This window comes from Malania oleifera, chromosome 9 (genome assembly GCF_029873635.1).
Source record: "Malania oleifera isolate guangnan ecotype guangnan chromosome 9, ASM2987363v1, whole genome shotgun sequence".
Lineage (NCBI taxonomy): Eukaryota > Viridiplantae > Streptophyta > Magnoliopsida > Santalales > Ximeniaceae > Malania > Malania oleifera.
Genome location: NC_080425.1, coordinates 15,152,949 through 15,173,205, shown reverse-complemented (window position 1 = coordinate 15,173,205; position 20,257 = coordinate 15,152,949). Strand labels below are relative to the sequence as shown.

Below are 20,257 nucleotides of genomic sequence, written 5' to 3'. Positions count from 1 at the left end.
AGATCAATACACAAATAGTACTTAATCAAGCAACTAGAGAAAAGGTCTCAAAATAATCAATAACATACGTTTGGGTGTACCCTTGGCAACCAACCGAGAATTAAGCCATTTGATAGAGCCATTAGGAAGATATTTGATGGTGTAGACCCAATGACACCTAACCAACTCTTTGCTATGAGGAAGATGCACCAAGTCTCATGTCCCTCAGTGGTCAAGGCCTCCTTTTCTAGATACATTGCATGCTCCCACCTAGGGTTAGCAAGTGCTTCAACATGCGAGGAAGAAATAAACTTTAAGGAGTAAGGATTGCTAAACATATTGAGCGATAAGATAAGAAACTAAGGAGTAAGGATTACTAAACACATGTTTGTGTACCTTTCTGGTTAGCAATGGGCAAATCCAAGTCCCATTGGGATGGATCTCTAGAACTAGAAGTCGAAATAGTGATTGGTAGAGGAGGTGCCTGCATGGTCGTAGTGATGTCCATGCTTGCTTTCCGTCATTCATAAACCTTCAATTGTTTCTCTGTATCAATAACTAATGGATTTGGAAAAGGGCAGAAGATTTCTCAAAAGGAATAAGGGTAGGAACAGAAGGATCAACACGAGAGGGAACCATAAAATCGTTGATGGAATCAAAATAAATTCATCCAAGAAGGACCTAGCACCCGACGAATAGGGTGTCCCCTCAAAAAAGGTTACATCGGCACTAACATATTTCCTATGGTAATCGAAAAATTTAAATACCAATGCCAAATTGAGTTTTTATTTCCTAGTAGAATTGAGTAAATACATTCAAAAATCCATACCTAACTTTTAAAAAATAGATCCCAGGTCATACACGAAAAGTCATCCACAAAGGACTCAAGTTCTTGACTCTACACCGACCCCAAATATCTGAATGAGTAAGAGAAAACAATGATTTACTACAAGACTAGACTCTAGACCGAAAAGATGACCTAATATGCTTTCCTATCTAACACGCATAACACTCAAAACAAGAAACAAACTTGAAGATAGGAAAAAATTGTAATTTTTGAAGGGACGAATGACCCAAACAAGCATGCCACTAATCAAGAGAAATACCATGAGTAGAAATTTTGTATGACAGGAATTATACCCACCATGACCACCACCAAAATAGTATGGGCCATCCTTCTCAAGCCTTCCACCAATCCTCCTCTTCACCCAAAGATCCTTAATAACAAAACAATCCCTCATTTGGTTTGTGGAATTAGACCTGGAATGGAATCAAATCTCAAGAATTGAATCACATTCCTGCATTTGGTTTGCGGAATTAAGAATAGAATCATATTCTGGCCGAAATACGATACCTGCGAATGGGAGAATCATGATTCCAGTCCAGATAGGCTAAAATCGATCTTCATTCCATGGAATCATACTCATTTTATAATATAAAAAAAATCCTAAAAATAACAACACATGTACTAATTATTTTTACTAATGTAATAAAAATAATAACTAATGATAATTAAAATAATAATAACAACAAGAACAATATTAATAATAAAAAAAACCAAAATAATAATGATTATTTTAAGGATAATAATTATTATAAAAAATAATAACAAATAATAATAGCGACAATAAAAAAACATTTATTATTGAAAAATAATAATAACAACAAGAGCAATCATAATTTAAAAAATTAAAAATAATTATTATTATTTTAATATTATGAAAATAATAAAAATAATAATAATCAAACAAAAATAATAATAACTAATAATATTAATTGTTATTTTTACAATAAAAACAATAACTAATTATTATCAAAATAATAAAAATAATAATAGTTAAACAAAAACAACAATAAATAATAATACTAATTGTTAAACAATAACAACTAATAATAATTACAATAACAATAACAACAACTAATTATAATATTTATTAAAATTAAAATAATAATAACAACAAGAACATTACAAATAATAAAAAAATTCAAAATAATAATTATTATTATTTTAACTTTTTGAGGATAATAATTATTATAAAATAATAAAATAATAATAACTAATAACAACTATGACAAGAATAGTATTTATTATTGTAAAATAATAACAACAAGAACAATAATAATAAAAAACTAAAAATTATTATTATTATTTTAAGGATAATAATTAGCATTAAAATAATAAAAAATACTAAAAAATAATGATTACATTAATAATAATCACCATTATAAAATAATAAAATAAAAATAATCAAACAAAAACAACAACAATAATAATACTAATTGTTATTATTATTATAAAAACAATAATAATTAATAATAATTACAATAACAATAATAGAAAACTAATAAATAGTATTTATTTTTATAAAACAGTAATAACAAGAAAAATAAAAATAAAAATGTGCAAAAATAATTATTATTATTATTACTATTTTAAGGACAATAATTATTACAAGAATAGTAAAAAATAATGAATAATAATTACAATGGCAATAATAATTATTACTATAAAATAATAATAACAAAAAGAACAATAATAATAATAATAATAATACAAAGGAAAAATAAAAATTATTATTTTAAAGATAATAATTAGTATAAAAATAAAAAATAATAATAACAACAATAAAAATAATATTAAAACTAATAAAAATCAATATTATAAAATTAAAATTTTATATATTAGGAATTTTTAATAAAAAAATGACTTTTTTTCATTCCTTATAGAAGCCATTGAAGAATACCAAATGTTGAAAAAAGAAACATTGAAACTGGAATCCTACAGTCATTCAATGTCACGAACCAAACTCAGTAATAGCATTCTAGAAGCAATTCCATTCCTCCCTCGATTCCTTTCCTACTTCCAATTTCATTCCACAAACCAAACAGGGGGTAAAAAGTAAAAAGAAAGAAGGTCACCGAACAGTGATGAGACTTGGTTGACTAACGGAAAGCAGGTTCAAAGTAAATTTAGGCACATATAACACATATGAAAGAGGAATAGAAGGAACTGAGAGAACATTGCCATAACCAAAAATTGATGCAACCAAACCATCAACAAGAGTAACCTTAGAGTGTAAAGGAGTGGGGTTCAAGGACTCAAATAAACTAGGTCTACCTGTCATATAAGAAAAGGCACCAGAATCTAGAACCCAGGATGAGGGGGAGGGGGATGAAGAAACTAGAAGCCCAATTATACCTAAATGGGCCACAGTAGCCCTAGATGTAAAAGACTGAGTTTGGAGTTATTGAACCATGCAAAAAAGATTGTTAAACTCCTCTCAGGACATGGTGGATGATGTGCTCAACTCCCTAGTAGAGTGGCTAGGTGCGTTCTAAGTGTCAGTAGTACAATTGCCCTTCACAACAGACTTATTGGCCCAAGCTGGTTTCCCAAGGAGATCCCAACGGCAATTAATGGTATGATTTTCCTTGCCACAATGCGTGCAAATGCAAGAATTACCATGATCCTTGATGTATTACACAACTGCTGCCACATCCACAATCCAATCCTCGTCCTCATCCTCCTAAACTCCCTTACTACAGTTGGAGGTAGCATCCATGGCAGACTTATTGAAGGAAGGAGCTTGAGTAGTCAGGCAGCACACACTTAACACAAACAGCACTTTCAGGACTTCAAAATAAATAAATAACTTGCTACACTTCAAACTCTCCAAAATCCAGAACTCCAGTAGGTAGCTATGACTACAATACTGTTACATTACTTAACCAACAAGAACAGGGCAACATTTAATAAACAACCTGGCAGAAGCTCAAGGCATTACAGCTGGCAGCAACTTGAAAGGAATGCAGAGAAAAGCAGGAAACAAATATCTGAACACCAACCGAAACCAACCAGCAATCAGTACTGTTACATAACCACTTTACCTAAAAGCTTAATTTGTTAGGTTGTGGGCTAACAATGTGTCAAGCTTTAAACTCCCCCGCACATGCAGCCTGACAGCATGAGGAGAGATAAACACACGATAATATCACCCATTATAGGGAATACAATAATTTTTGAAATACCACATGATAAACACAGGCAACAAGACTAGAACTCAGGATCTCCTCGTAACCAGCTCTGATACCATGTTAGATTACCACTTTACCTAAATGCTTAAGCTGTTATGTTGTGGGTCAAGAATGTATATCAAGCTTTAACAGGTACCATTGCAAGCAATCAATCACAAAAATAAAGGAGATATTCAAAATTATAATAACTATCGTGGAATTAAATTTATGAGTCATACAATGAAACAATGGGAAAGGGTAGCTGAACAAAGATTAAGGTTAGAAACGAATGTCTCAGATAATCAATTTGGTTTTATGCCTGGGAGATCTACCACAGAAGCTATATATCTTTTAAGAAGATTAATTGAAAAGTTTAGGGAAAAGAAGAAGGACTTGCATATGATATTTATTGAGGATATGTACGATGGAGTAATGACTAGTGTAAGGACTATAGATGGAGAAACTAGAGAATTTCCAATCACCATAAGTGTACATCAAAGATCTGCTTCAAGTCCTTATTTTTTTACTTTAATGATGGACCAATTGACTACAAGTATTCAAAAGGAGGTTCCATGGTGTATGTTGTTTGCAGATGATATTGTATTAATTGATGAAACTAGGGACGGAGTAGAGGCTGAGTTAGAATTATGGAGAGAAGCTTTGGAATCTAAAGGCTTTAGGATAAGTAGAAATAAGACAGAATATATGAAATGTAATTTTAGTAATGATAGAAGGAATACTGGAGACAAAGTTAAACGTGATGATGAAGAAATAAATAGCACTTGTAGATTTCGATACCTTGGATCTATTATGCAAGCTGAAGGAGAAATTGAAGATGATGTAATGCATAGAGTCAAAGCACGTTGGGTAAAATAGAGAAGTGCTTCAAGTGTGCTCTGTGATTGTAGAATACCCTTAAAATTGAAAGGGAAGTTTTATAGGACAGCTATAAGACCAGCTATGCTATATGGATCGGAATGTTGGGCGACGAAGAAACATAATATCCAAAAAATAAAAGTTGTCGAGATGAGAATGCTTAGATGGATGAGTGGTATCACATTGAAAGATAAATTAAGGAATGAACATATTCGCGTGTAACTCTTGTAGAAGATAAGGGAGGGACGACTCAGATAGTATGGACACTTGCAACGTAGGCCGCATAGTGCACCATTGAGGAAGAGTGAGTTTAGTTGTTGGGGGTAGTAGAAGGGGTAGGGGTAGACCTAAAATAACTTGGGAGGAGATAGTGAGTAAGGATTTAATATCCCTGAATCTATCAAAAGAAATGGTCCATGATCGCATAAATTGGCGGAAAAGGATTCATATAGCCAACCCCACCAAGTGGGATTTAAGGCTTGGTTTCGTTATTGTTGAGGACTGATGAATCAAACAAGGTGGCAAGATTCCTTAAGCAAAATATCCTTACTTATTAGCTGTGATGATTCCACAGGTTCTAAGGTTTGATGAATTGAAGAATCAAATGAAATGTTCCTCAAATTAGTAGTATAATAGCTGAACAGCATGAAACAGTGAGGCAAATAATGTTACCCTACGGACTGCAAGATCGTTACCTCAAGGCAACTATGATTTCCTGGATTTCTATTTGGGAGCAAATTAGTCTGAAATACAAACTCAAGGCTTCGGAGTCATCTCAGAAGGGAAAAGATTTTGGCAATGGCATTGATGTTAGATCAGTATTACTGGACAAAGATGTAAAAAAATGTGGGCAGCTTAGTGAAACAGTGCCAGAAAATACGGTTAGGTAAAGGAGGATCACCAATTAACAAACACCGGCTATACACCCCACTACAAATTCCTGATGCTCGTTGTATCCATATTTTGCAATGGGTTTTCCAAAACATCAAAAGGGCATGACCATTTTGTTGCAGTGGACCATTTCTCTAGAACAGACACTTCCTACTGCGTTCCAAGACGGTGGATGATACACATATTGCGGAGTTATTTTTTGGGAGCTGATGAGGTTGCATGGTGCTTTGACTTCCATTGCTTCTGATAAATATGTGAAGTTCATGGACCATCTAAAAAGAAACCTTGTGGCAAGTATTCTAGCACATGTCACCGACTAACAGACAGTCAAACATAAGTAGTAAACAAGAGATGGGCAACAAGTGGAGATGCCTATTTCCTAGTTGACAGTCACGTGAGGGTTTGGGATGCTATTATACCACGAGCTGAATATACTTACAACAATTGAGCAAATAGAGCCATAAAGAAGACCACATATGAAGCAGCTTATGGACTAAAATCACACATACTTAATCTAGCCCTATTGCCAGATGAGATGCAGGTAAGTGGTGATGGGAAGCTTTTGCAGAACGTATTTCCCCAGTTCATGAAGAAATAAGGGCAGCACTCAAAACCAGTAATGATGCATATACTATTGCAGCCAATCAACACTGGTGAGCTGAAGAGATTGAAGAGGGGGTATGGTTTTAGTGCATTTGAAACAAGACAGGTTTTTTAAAGTCACTTGCCACGAGCTCAAGTCAAGGAAGTTTTGTCCCTATAGGGTGCTCAAGAAAATCATCTTTTGCTTGCACAGTTGAGCTACCATCGAATTACAAATTAGAATCAGTTTCAATGTTTAAGATTTGTATGCATTTAAGGGATCTAATGGGGAAGAATTCGCAGCTGAATTACAACTTGGCCAACTTCCTGAAGAGCATGCAGGTGTCATTGAAGACATTAGATATCAAGGAGGTAAGTCTAGAAGGGTAATTGACATAAGCTCATTATAATGAAGTGACTGGGTAATCCAATATATCAAAGTACTTGGACCACAGAAGAAGAGTTGAAGAGGATTGATCTGGATATCCATTCTTGAGTATTAAGACTTCTCCTCCAGAGTCAGGCTCCTTCAAACCTGAGGAGAGGGGGGTATCCAAGACCAAAGGAAGGACCAACATGCCAGATTTACAGCCTAGTTTCTGCAGCGATTATTTTTCATGTCATTGTAGAGGCACTGTTCACATTACTGTAGTAGTTCATTCCTTTTAGCGACTTTTATGCCTATCAAGTCTTTTACTGGGGGTGGTTATTTTTGCCCGAGTCTTTCAATAATAAATAAAGAGGTCAGATTGAAAGCTCTCACATGAGATTAAGGGCAGGCATTTAATGGTTTTCGGTAGCTCAGTCTGAAACCCTCTCCTAAAAGGCTGTAGTTTTAATGCTTCCCAAAATTTAGTATTAAAATTTCAGACTTAAGTTCTTTCTCATGGTTAAAAATGGGGTGTACAAAAGTTACCGAAAGACTGAAAACCAGAGCAAAACCAAACTGTTTCACATTTAGGTTTGGTTTTTTTGGTTTTAGTTTTGGATTTCATAGTCCTTGCCAAATGTTCACCAGGGTGTCCCCTACGAGCGATGTCTTGCACTTATACCACCTAAGTGCAGCGAAAAAATGGACGAGAGTGGGCTAAGCTGAACCATTCTAGACAAGAAAGGGGCAAGAAGATAGTCCAAGAAACTAGGATTAGATTAGCAACTTAAAACACAGGGACACTTGTGGGAAAAAGCATAGAGTTAATTGATACAATGAGTAGAACAAAAATTAATGAAATATGCTTCCAAGAGACTAAGTGGGTAGGGGCGAAAGCTAGCAAAATCAGAAAATCAGGATTTAAACTTTGGTACAATGGAAAAGAAAAACATAAAATAGGGTGGGAATCATGGTAGACAAAGACCTAAATGATAAAGTGGTGGATGTTAAAATAATAGGGGATAGGATCATAAAAATCAAGATAGCTGTAGACCAAGAAGATAATAAATGTCATTGGTTTGTATGCTCCCCAACTAGGACTAACAGAAAAACTTAGAACACAATTTTGGAAAGATATGGATAGAATTATACAAGAAATACCAGGGTTTGAAAAAAAAAATTCATAGGAGCTTATTTGAATGGACATTGGAAAGGATAATAGAATTATGAGAGGGTTCATGGAGGTCATGGATATGGAGATAAAAATGAGCTCAATGATATGATTTTAGATTTCGCCATGTCATACGATCTTGTTATAATGAATACTTTCTTTAAGAAACGAAGGGAACACCTAATAGATTTTTTCCTTACTAGGAGGGGAGATCATTTATCTTGTAAGATTTGTAAAGCTATCCCATGGGAAATTTGACTTCACAACATAGAGTTTTAGTTTTAGATATTTGTAACAAGAAACAAAAGAAAAAGAAAAACATAAATCAATGTAAGAGGATTCAATGGTGGAGTTTGAAGGGAGAGAATATAGTAAAATTTGAAGATAAAATGATTAAAAGGAGCGATTGGAGAATAGGGGATAAAGTAGATGCAAACACAGTGTGGAATAGAATGGGTAACTATAAAAAAGATAGTGAAAGAGATTTTAGGTGATTCCTAGCGAAGAGCCTCAGATAGCAAAGAAAGCTAGTGGTGGGATCAAGATGTCGAAAAAGCAATAAAGACAAAAAGAATTTGGTATAAAACATGGTAAAAGTGTAGAAATACAAAAAACTTTTAAAAATATACAGAGGCAAGAAAAGAGGTTAAAAAAAGCCATTAGTGAAGCTTAACATAGAGCTTATGATAATCTATATGCTAAACTAGATACAAAGAAGGGGAAAGAGACATAAATAAACTAGCTAGAGCAATAGAAAGAAAGACCAAAGATTTAGGGAATGTAAAATGCATAAAGGATGAGAATGACAATGTCTTCGTAGAAGAAGAAGACATAAGAGGTGCTGAAAATACTTTAATAATTGGTTTAATGAAAACCAACTTGAAAGCTTAAACCTTGAAGTGAAAAATGAGGAAAAGAGAAAAATATGAGATTTATTTGCAAAATTAAAGTCATTGAGGTTAAGATGGCTTTAAAAAAGATGAAAAGTGGGAATTCTATAGGACCTAATAACATCTCAATTGAAGTTTGGAAATGTCTACGGGATAAAGGAAGTATATAGTCAACTAATCTATCCAACACTACTGTAAAAACCAAGGAGATGCCGGAGAAATGGAGGAAAAGTAAATTAATACCTATTTACAAAAACAAAGGTGGCATTCAAAATTGTAATAACTATCATGGAATTAAACTTATGAGTCATACAATGAAACTTTGGGAAAAGGTAATTGAACAAAGAATAACAATTAAAACAAAGGTCTTAGAGAATCAATTTGGTTTTATGCCTAGGAGATCCACAACAGAAGTTACTTACCTACTAAGGAGATTAATGGAAAAGTTCAAAGAAAAGAAGAGACTTACAAAAAGCATATGATAGAGTACCTAAGGAAATTCCCTAGTGGATGTTGGAGAAGAAAGTATGCAGCAGATATACTGATGTCATTAAGGATATGTATGATAGAGTAATAACTAGCTTTAGGAGTGCAAAAGGAGAGTTCAGAGATTTCTCAATCACAATAGGCATATATCAAGGTTCTAATTTAAGCCCCTATCTGTTCACTTTAGTGATTGATGAACTTACTAAGAACAGCCAAAGTGAGGTCCTACAATTTATGTTGTTTGCAAATGATATTGTTTTGATTGATAAAAGTAAATGTGAGGTAAAATCTAAGTTAGAACTTTGGAGAACAACTTTCGAGTCTAAAAGTTTCAAGATAAGTAGAAATAAGAAAAAATAAGAAATGTGATTTCAGCTATGTAAGGAGGAATATTGAAGACAAGATTAAACTTGATAATCAAGAAATCAACAGCACTCATACATTTCAATATCTTGGATCTATTACGCAAGCAGAGGGAGCTACATAGAGTCAAATCAGGTTGGGTCAAATGGAGGAGTGCGTCGAGCATGTTGTGAGAATACCATTGAAATTAAAAGAAAAATTCTATGGGACGACTATAAGACCAGCCATGCTTTATGGATCAAAATGTTGGGCAACTACGAAACAACACATTCAAAATAAAAGTGGCTGAAATGTGCATGCTAAGGTGGATGAGTGGTATAATATCAAAAAATAAGGAATGAACATATTCGAAATTAAGTTAGGCATAGTACTAGTAGAAGATAAGATAAGGGAGGGGCAACTTACGTGATTTGGGCATCTGAAACATAGGCCAATAATACCACCGGTAAGGAGGAGCAAGCTAGTCAAAGTAATTGGTACTAGAGGAAGGGGTAGACCTGAAATAACATGGAATGATGTAGAAGGAAATGCCCCCGATCCTGTGAGTTGGCAGAAAAAGATTCATATAGCCAACCCCACTTAGTGTGACTTAAGGCTTGTTATTGTAGTTGTTGGTTTTGGATATCATAGAAAATCTGTTTGGTTTTTGGTTTCAGTTTTACCGAGACCCCAAATTATGTATGTATACATTTTTTCTTTAATATTTCTGGCAAAACGCTCTCATATTCACAAATTAATATCATATTTATGTTCAATTTCTGATATTATTACATTACAGATTTTATTAATTAACAGATGATGAAGAGATATAATTTGTAAGAGGAGTGAATAAGTATGTACAAAGGGAGAAGGGTTTTTCCACTTGCCGTTTTGTCAATGTAGGACAACTAACCATGGGAAGGGCTATTGCTAGTTTCTGCTGGCAGTGGGCTGTGGCTAGTGAGTATTGCTCTTTGTCCCACAACGTCCACAAGAGGAAAGAAAAACCTTCCTCACATTTATAAAAATCTCCCAACCCCCCACTTTCCACATTGTGACAGGCTAAAGCCCAAATATTTTGTGGAACGCATAGGCTTGTTTGTAGAGCCTGGCTGAAATTAAGAACCAAATCCTATGTAGCCTTGGGGAAGGAAAAGCAGAGGCAAATATTGTCCATTTAACTATTTGACAGCAAAAACCAATAAAACCCAAATTGAACGAGTTTAGACGACAGTTTGATTTTTCTAGAACCATCAGTTTTCCTTTTGGTTTTGGTTTAGAAATTTTAAAACCAATAATATTGGTTCGCTATTAGGTTTTGGGAAAAAATGAACCAAATAGAACCAATAACACCCCCAGTCACAAACCAACGAGACTTGTCTATTTCGATTCCCTCTTCAATTTTCCTAGCATTCTTCGGCTATTTTTTTGTCTGTATTGCTGCTGTGAGACTCTGCTCAGCCACAGGAAAGCAGCTCTCATGACCCAATGCTGCATCACGCTGTCCCTTTGGCAACCTATCTGATATTCTGATTATTTAACCAGTGGTGTTGCATCAACATCCTTAATTCTTAATCGAGATTATGAACATACAGTTGAACAACCATGTAACTTTCTTTCTTATCCCTCAAGGAAAATTTTGCGATCAATACCTCAGAACGCAAGGTGTGGAAGTACCCATTTAGAGCATGTTTAGAAGCGGAGTACACAGCTTGTCCTGGAGCAGGTGTCTTTCCTGCAGTACTGCTCATCTGCACACGTGGTCATATATTAAGAACAAATGAATCTTTGAAAATAAAGAAGAGGAAAAGAGAAAGAAACATAATGGATTCAGCTATCTACAATCAGGTTGTGTGCCAGTCAACTAGATCAAACACACCAAGGAAACACCCAACAAATAAATCCAATGTAAGCATAAGCAACCAAATCATAATTACTTTCGGACATAGGTGTCAAGATGAAGATTCAAAACGTGAACCAATATCTCAATTTTGGGAATTGAGAACCGAATCATAACAAAAGACCCAATACAAATTCCCAAAACCAATTCCAAATGACATGCATATATTGATAAATATACAACAAAAGAAATAGTAAAATGCATTTAAATTTTAACAAGAAAAAATTCATATTTCATGTGTATGTTTTCCCTTTCTATGTTTGGCTGAGTTCAAACTTGCTGAAGATAACAGGTTGTTCCAATTATTCGAAGGAGCGAATGAAAATGACGATCTGTTTGACTCAAGGCAGAAAGCCCCAGCTGGTAACACCTTGCTACATTTGGAGAATAATAGCCAACATATACTACATGTACACAGACAGGTAAGACTCTATTAATCACTGTTCAGATCAAAGGGGCTCTATGTCTTCTGAGCTTAATTTTGGGCGTAATTTTGGTTTATGTCAGTAATTTTGAGCTTAATTTTAGGATTAATCTCCTTCAAGTCAATAATTTTGGTTCTTCCATCTGCAATTTTGGGCAGAGGGGGTAGGGAGGGAGGGTTAATGATGAGAAGGCTGATGCTTCTTTGGGGGATCTGGGCTCCTCTAGAACTAATACTGGTATCCTTTCCCTACCTAACCAGCCTCGTCTTGTCTCTAATAATTTATGCCATAGGGAGGATTCTGGTAGGGGGAGGGCTGTGAGCTTAGCTCTGAGGGAGGTGAGAGAGACTCAATACACTTGCACAAGCTCCTAGAAGACCTTGACCTGAAATTAGTAGACTCTTTAGCGAAGGAGGTGAGGTTGCATTTGAGTCCTAGAACCAACAAGAGAAGGAAGAAGAGAGTTCAAAAAAGAACTAAGAAATTTGCTTTCCTCTATTAATTATGAGGGAGGGAAGGGGACTGGGAAGGGTACAGAGCAGGTTAAATTAAAAAAATCATCAGTTGGAATGTCAAAGGTCTACGGGGTGAGAAAAAAGGGAGCTTAATTAACGAAGTGTTGTCTAAACACTCCCCGAACATCATATTGATTCATGAAACTAAAATGGAGATGATCGGTCAAGGGGCATTTGTGGTGTTCGATGTAGGGAATGGGACTTTTTACCCTCTCGAGGCGCCTATGGTAGCATTCTTGTTAGGTGGGATTCTCGGTATAGCTCGAAAATGGATAATTCAGTGGGAGTTCTTTTCCTTTTATGTTCTTGTCGAAGTAAAAGGGATGGGTCAATGGTGGTATCCTCTATGTATGGTCCTCCTAGACTTACTCTAAGGAGTGCCTTTTGGGATGAGCTCTATTATATTTTTGGGTTTTGCTCTCCTAGGTGGGTAGTGGGAGGGGATTTTAATGTGGTTAGGTTTGTGGGGAAGAAGAAAAGAAGAGGGGGGGTGAAACTTAATGCTAGCATGCAACAATTTAATCTGCTTATTAGGGAGTGTGGCTTGAGAGATCTCCCTTTGATTAACACTACCTTAGTACCTCACTTGGTCCATGGGGGGTGCTAAAGCTGTGGCTAGTAGATTGGATAGATTTCTATTTTATAGTGATTGGGAGGATAAATTCCCTAACCTTTCTCAAATTGTTCTCCCAAGAGGCCAAGATATACATCTAATCACTTCCCCCCATTATGCTGGAATCTAATAGGGCTTCATGAGGTCCCACTTCTTTTAGGCTTGAGAATCTGTGGCTGGACCATGCTTCTTTTAAGCCCATGGTGAAGAGTTCGTGGTTTAAAGATATATGCAGGGGTTTGCGAAGGGTTTAGGTTTATGAGGAAGTTAAAACGTTTGAAGGAGAATTTGAAATTTGGAATAAAGAGTTGTTAGGGGATGTTAGAATTAGAAAAGGCAGCATCTTAAGGGAGCTGATTTGGGATAGAAAAGAAGAGGAGACTAACCTCACAAAAAGTTAGGAGGCCAAAAGGATCTCTCTAAAGAATGATTTGGAAGAGGTGATTTTTCAAGAAAATGAAGAGTTGGAGACAAAAGCCCAAATTTAAATGGATCATAGAAGGAGACTGTAGTAATGGATTCTTCCATAGGCTAGCTAATGGAAAAATGAGGAAAAATATGATAAGGGAGCTAGAGGTGCGAGTAGGGAGGATTATTAATGATCTCAATGGAATAGCCTCAGAGATCTCTAATTTTTTTTATAATCTTTATTCTGAAGAAGAGCTTTGTAGAGCAATGGTTGAGGGATTAGAGTGGGAACCCCATATCCAAGGATCAAATGATTTGGTTAGAGAGACCTTTTGAGGAGGAGGATGAGAAGGGGTAGTGCTCTGAATGCATAGGCTCCAGGTCCGGATGGTTTTAATTTAACTTTTTTCCAAGACTGCTAGGATACTGTTAAGGATGATCTGCTTAAAGTTTTTGATGAATTTTGAGTAAGAGCATTAACTCCACTTTTATTACACTGTAACAAGAAAAATCACGATCCATTAAGATAGAGGACTTCAGCCTTATCAGTCTAGTCTCTATGTTTACAAGATTATTACCAAAGTTCTAGCTAATAGGCTGAGAACAGTGCTTGATAAAACCATTTCTACAGCTTAGAGTGCTTTTGTGGAGGACAGACAAATAGTGGATTCCATTTTGGTGGCTAATGAGGTAGTGGAGGATATTCGATGGAGAAAGAAGAGGGTTTTCATCTTCAAACTGGATTTTGGGAAGGCTTATGACAGAGTTAGTTGGAGTTGTTTAGACAAGTTTTGCGAGAAAGGGTTGTGATGAGCATTGGTAATGGTGGTTAAGGGGTTGTTTATCTAATGTATGGTTCTCGGGTTGTGAATGGGGAACCTAAGTCTTGGTTTAGGGCTTCGAAAGGCATTAGACAAGGGGACCCACTTTCCCCTTTTCTGTTTGTCCTAGTAGCTGATGTGTTAATTAGAATGGTGGATAGGGTTGTGGATTGAGGATTGGTGAAAAGTTTGTAAGGGGGAGAGAGGGTGTAGTAGTATCTCATCTTCTACTATTTTCTTTCTTGAGGATCATAGACCTTCTTTTAGATGCATTTTGGGTATCCTCCATGTCTTTGAGAGAGTGTCAGGGCTAAAAATAAAATTGAGGAAGTGTGGCCTAGCTAATATAAATGTGCCTTTTGAGCATGCTAGGAAGTGCTTCTGAGGTAGGTTGTGGTATTTTAGAGTGACTTTTGACTGGTCCCTTTAGGGGGCAATCCCAGATCCATGGATTTTTGGAACCTGGTGGTGGAAAGAGTAACCAAGGAGTTGGATGGTAGAAAGGAAGCACTCTTTTCCCTTGAGGACAGACTCGCCATTATTCAGGCTTGTTTATCTATTATCCCCTCATATTATTTGTCTATCTTTAAATTTCCGGTGGGGATTGCAAAAAAGATTAATAAAATTATGAGAGACTTCTTGTGGATTGGAGTTGGGGTTTTTTGGGATCACTTAGTTAGGTGGAAGGAGGTCTACAAGTCTAAATGGAGGGAAGGATGGGTCTTGGTAATTTGGTGTCTAAAAATATTAACCTCCTAGCTAAATGGTTGTGGCGTTTTCCCTTAAAAGATCATTCCCTTTGGCATAAAGTGATTAGAAGTAAGCATGGGTTGGGGGTGAATGGGTGGGATACCATACCACTATTAGTTTGCAATGTTCTTCGGAGAGTTCATGGAGATCTATTTCTCAGATTTATCCCTTATTCACTCCTCACAATAATTTTGTGGTGGGGAGGGGTTCTCAAATTCGTTTTTTTAAAAATTCGTGGTTGGGGAATGATGTTTTATCTACATCTTACCCTCGTCTCTTTTGATTAAGCTCAAGGCAAGACAATATAATTTCTTTCTTTGTGGTTGATTCATTTAGCCCTTTGGTTTCTTGGAACTTTCATTTCAAAAAATCTCTAAATGATAGAGATGATGGAACTCTCCTCCTTCTTGTCGTTATTGAATAATTGTCATCTTTCTTCAGATAGGGATACTTGGGCTTGGGCTTTGGATCATTCAGGGGTTTATACTTGTAAATCTTTCTTTGAGTTTTTGACCCTTTCCAACTCTTCTTTTCCTCTACTCTCATGTATTTGGAAGGCCAAAGCTCCCCTAAAGATTAAGGCCTTCATTTGGCTGACTGCACTTAATAGAACCGATACTAATAATCTGTTGCAAACCAGGAGACTTTTGAAAGCCTCATCTCCTGATGTTTGTATGCTTTGTTACTTGAATTCTGAGTTGTGGCATCTAATTTGTTCTTAAACTGTCATTTTGTTTGGAACATCTGGAATAAATTATTTGGTACGTTGGGAGAAGCTTGGGTTTGTCCAGCATCAGCAGAAGGAATGTTGGCTATTTTGTTTTTGAGGGTTTTGGAAGAAGGAAGGATAGGGCTGCTCTTTGGAAATGTAGAATATTTGCAGTGCTGGTGGGTTTATGGTTGGAGCACAATGCACAGATTTTTTCAGGGAAAAAATTGAATAGGCATTTAGTTCGGGAAATAAATCATTCCCTGGCCTCTTTATGGTGCGTTGGTTTTGGATGCTTTAAGGGAGCGAGCTTTTCAGATATTCAGCAAGATTGGAGGAATTCTTTGCATTTGATACTTTAATGTATTTTTTTGTTCTTTTAGTTTCTTTTCTCTGGATTTTTCCAGAATTTTGATGGGAGATGTCTCATTCTCGTTTTGTAAATTCTTCTCTTTCTAATGAAATCTCTTCTTTTGCTATCAAAAAAATAAAAGCTTCCTCTTTCTCTAGCAACAAAAATTAAGGGAATGTGTCAAGAGCAATTAAATAAAAGTCGAATTTTATGTTGTTTAAGGGAAGGAATCAATAAAAAATAAATAAATAAATAAAGAGTACTTTCAGTGCTTATCAACAGTTAGAAAAAATCATATTTCATGCATATGCTTTCTCTAAAAAAAAATAACTTAAAAAAAAACTAATAAATAATTGAACAAACAATTAAAAACCAACCTTTGAATCTTAACAATGCATGAAATGTGAGCACCACCTTAACCAACCAGGCTACCAGCATTTTGCCCCATTTTCTCAATGCCACGACATTATACTCCTCCGAGAATGAAAAATGGTTGGAGGCATAGAAAGCATAAAGTTCTGTTTTCTCCTTTTTCTTGGCACAGAACTGAAGTAGAGAAGGAATGGAAGGCAGTTGTGTAAAATATCAATAAAAAAAGAAACGTTGATTTGGAGTTTAAACCAATCCATGTCTGACTGGATGTGCTAGGTTCAGAATCATGCGAATCGATTAATTCAGAAGGATTCATTAGATTCACAGGATAAATCAATAGATTTGGCAACAATGTAGTTGTTTATTATTCTTAGTAAGATTCCAATTGATTTGATGTGGAATTGATATGAATCATATTCAAAACATGAATCATAAGATTCTAACCATGCTTTTGGACAAGTAATATAATTATCCAAAATGAGATTATCCACAAGGTTCAGCAGTCAATTGACACATCTGACAACTCAAAACCACAGTTCAGGCATCACAACATATACGCCTACAGTGAAATGGGCAAATTCAACAAGGCATTGCACATCAATTTTTTTTCTTTAAAAATTGATAAAGTCAAACGTACCACAACAAAATGACCTCTCCCCCTCTTTAGCATGAAAGGCAGCAGGAGCTGCGTGAGAGATATTGTCCCCAGCACATTTACATTGAATGTTGCCTATTTGCAAGAAAAAATAATATGACTACTTGCAGCAGAAGATAAGACAGAATTACAATAACCATGGCAAATTTTTATGATATTAGTCTCAATTTCTTGAATATAGGCTACAAAATGCACAAAGTGATAGCAACAATGATATCAAGAAGCATGACCAAAACCATCAGTACTGCCTAAGGTCATGATGGTGATACCTTGAGACCCTCCTCAGTAACATCCAAAGCTGATGTTTTCTGCCAAAAAAATAAATAAACATATAATAAATGACAGATCAAAGATGGATAAAGATAAAATTCTTGACAGATCTATTAAAAAAATACTGCTTTGGTCATAATGCATCTCAAAGGTTCACTTATAAGATCTAGGAAGAAGAATTGCAAATGCATGCCTTAGTTACATTGGAACTTATTATTTCGTTTGCGATTAGAAAAATATTTCAAGGTTACAGCTTACATTTCAATATAAAACTCAGTAAGAGCATTAACATACAAATGAAATAGCTAAATACTTTGGAAGTATATAAGTGCACACAGTCACAATTCAAAACATCAGAGTATGGATTGCTTTAGATAGTTGAGTTGCAAATTTAGAGCAAGAAAATATCAGAAGCTTCAGGATATTATCATGTTTGCAGATGCGAAGATTGTTACCAGATATTTTTTTATAAATTAATCTTCCAAAGCTAAGGAAAGCTGGTGCTGTGTAGCTTCATATCTTGTCCATTTCAAATTAAATCCCGCACAGGGTTCTGCCGTGACAATAATTCTCATCAAATCGCAGCCATATTCAGCTATTCCAAATCTCACTTTCCAATGTGAAAAGCGTATGGCATAATTTTTTATTGCAAATTTTCAGGATACCTCATCTGTTATTTACCATGACTAACAATGGTATTTTTTTTTAACAAGTTAAAGAGGCATCAACATTGCTAGTTAAGGTTCTGTTTGATATCATGTCCGCTTTTTAAACAACAAACAACAACAGCAAGCCTTAAGTCCCACTAAGTGGGGTTGGCTACATGAATCCTTTCACGCCAATTCACCTTATCCAAAGCATTTTCCTCTATTAGATTAAGGGCTATTAAATCTTTCCTCATTACCTCATTCCAAGTAATTTGAGGCAAACCCAAACCCCTTTTCATGCCAGAAACCATAACTAACTCACTCCTCCTCACAGGTCCTCTACTAGGCCTGCGTTTTAAATGTCCAAACCATCTAAGTCGCTCCTCCCTTACCTTGTTTTCAACCGGTTGTTATGCCTAAATTTTTGCGTATGTGTTCACTTCTTACTTTATCTTTTAATGTCAAATCACTCATCCATCTTAGCATATGCATCTCAACAACTTTTATTCTCTGTATATGTTGTTTCTTAGTAGCCCAACATTATGAACCATAAAGTATAGCTGGCCTTATAGACGTCTTATAAAACTTTCCTTTTAATTTTAAGGGTATTCTACAATCACACAACACACCTAACACACTCCTCCATTTTACCCAACCTATCTTAATTCTATGTACTACATCTTCTTCAATTTCTCCTTCATCTAGCATAATAGATCTAAGATATCTAAATCTATCAGTGCTATTAATCTCTTGATTATCCAATTTAATCTTCTCTCTACTGCTACTCCTTACATTACTGAAATTACATTTCATATATTCAGTCTTATTTATACTTATCCTAAACCCTTTAGACTCTGATATGGCTCTCCAAAGTTCTAGCTCAAATTCCACTCCGCTCCTACTATCATCAATCAACACGATATCATCTACAAACAACATACACCAAGGGTTCTCATCTTGAAAATTTCTAGTAATTTCATCAATTACTAAAGTAAAAAGATAAGGACTCAAAGTTAAACCTTGATGAACACCTATTGAGATTGGGACTCTCTAGACTCGCCTCCTACGATTTTGACGTTAGTCACTACTCTATCATACATATCCTTAATGACCTCTGTATGTCTACTGCAACCTCCCTTCTTTTCTAATACCCACCAAAGCACTTCCCTAGGTACTATATCATAAGTTTTCTCTAGATCAATAAAAACCATATGCAAGTCCTTCTTCTTTTCCCTAAAATTTTCCATTAAACTTGTTAAAAGATAAATAGCTTCTATTGTTGATCTCCCAGGCATAAAACCAAATTGATTTTTGAATTTTTCATTCCTAATCTTATTCTATGTTCAATTACCCTTTCCCATAATTTCATCATATGGCTCATAATCTTAATTCCATGATAGTTATTACAGTTTTGAATGTTACCTTTGTTTTTATACAAAAAATATTAACGTGCTTTTCCCCCATTCTTCTGGCATTTTCTTGGTTTTTATAATATTATTAAATAGATTAGTTAACCAAATAATTCCATTATCCCCTAAACATTTCCAAACATCAATTGATATTTTATCTGGTCCTATAGATTTCTGACTTTTCATGTTTTTTATTGTCATCTTAACTTCAAAGACTCTCATTTTACAAATAAATCTCCTATTTTAATCTACTCTTCATTTGTCATTTCCAAGTTCAATCTTTCATTTTTGGTTTTCATTGAACAACTTATCAAATTATCTCAGCCACCTTTCTTTTATGTCTTCTTCTCTAATTAAGACATTATCATTCTCGTCCTTTATACATTTTACAAAACCTAAATCTTTGCATTTTCTTTCTCCAACTCTAGCAAGTCTACAAATGTCTTTTTCTCCTTCTTTTGTATCTAACTTAGTATATAAAGTATCATAAGCTCTATGTTTAGCTTCATTGATAGTCTTTTTTTCTTTTTTTCTCACTTCTTTATATTTTTCAAGATTTTTTATTTTTCTACAATTTTTCCATATCTTGTACCAATTTATTTTTGTCTTAACGGCTTTTTGGACTTCTTGATCCCACCACCAACTTTCTTTACTACCCAAGTATCTTCCTTTGGGCACACCTAAAACCTCTTTTGTTATCCTTACAATACAATTCACCATTTTATTCCAAACAGTATTTGCATCAACCTTATCCCCTATTGTCCAATCACACTCTTTGTTCATTTTATCTTTTACTATATTATCTCCCTT

At 35.1% G+C, this 20,257-nt stretch overlaps 1 protein-coding gene across 2 annotated transcripts in view; it reads right to left on the bottom strand.

Annotated features, from left to right (window-relative positions):
• The window catches only part of LOC131164315 (uncharacterized), a 49,341-nt gene that overhangs the window by 18,081 nt on the left and 11,003 nt on the right, over positions 1 to 20,257 (bottom strand). For both annotated transcript variants that reach the window (XM_058121421.1, XM_058121422.1), the window contains exons 6-8: positions 17,391 to 17,429; positions 17,104 to 17,196; positions 11,254 to 11,352 (exon numbers count right to left, since the gene is read on the bottom strand). In XM_058121421.1, coding sequence (XP_057977404.1) covers positions 11,254 to 11,352; positions 17,104 to 17,196; positions 17,391 to 17,429 — 231 coding nt within the window. The remainder of the gene's footprint in view (positions 1 to 11,253; positions 11,353 to 17,103; positions 17,197 to 17,390; positions 17,430 to 20,257) is intronic.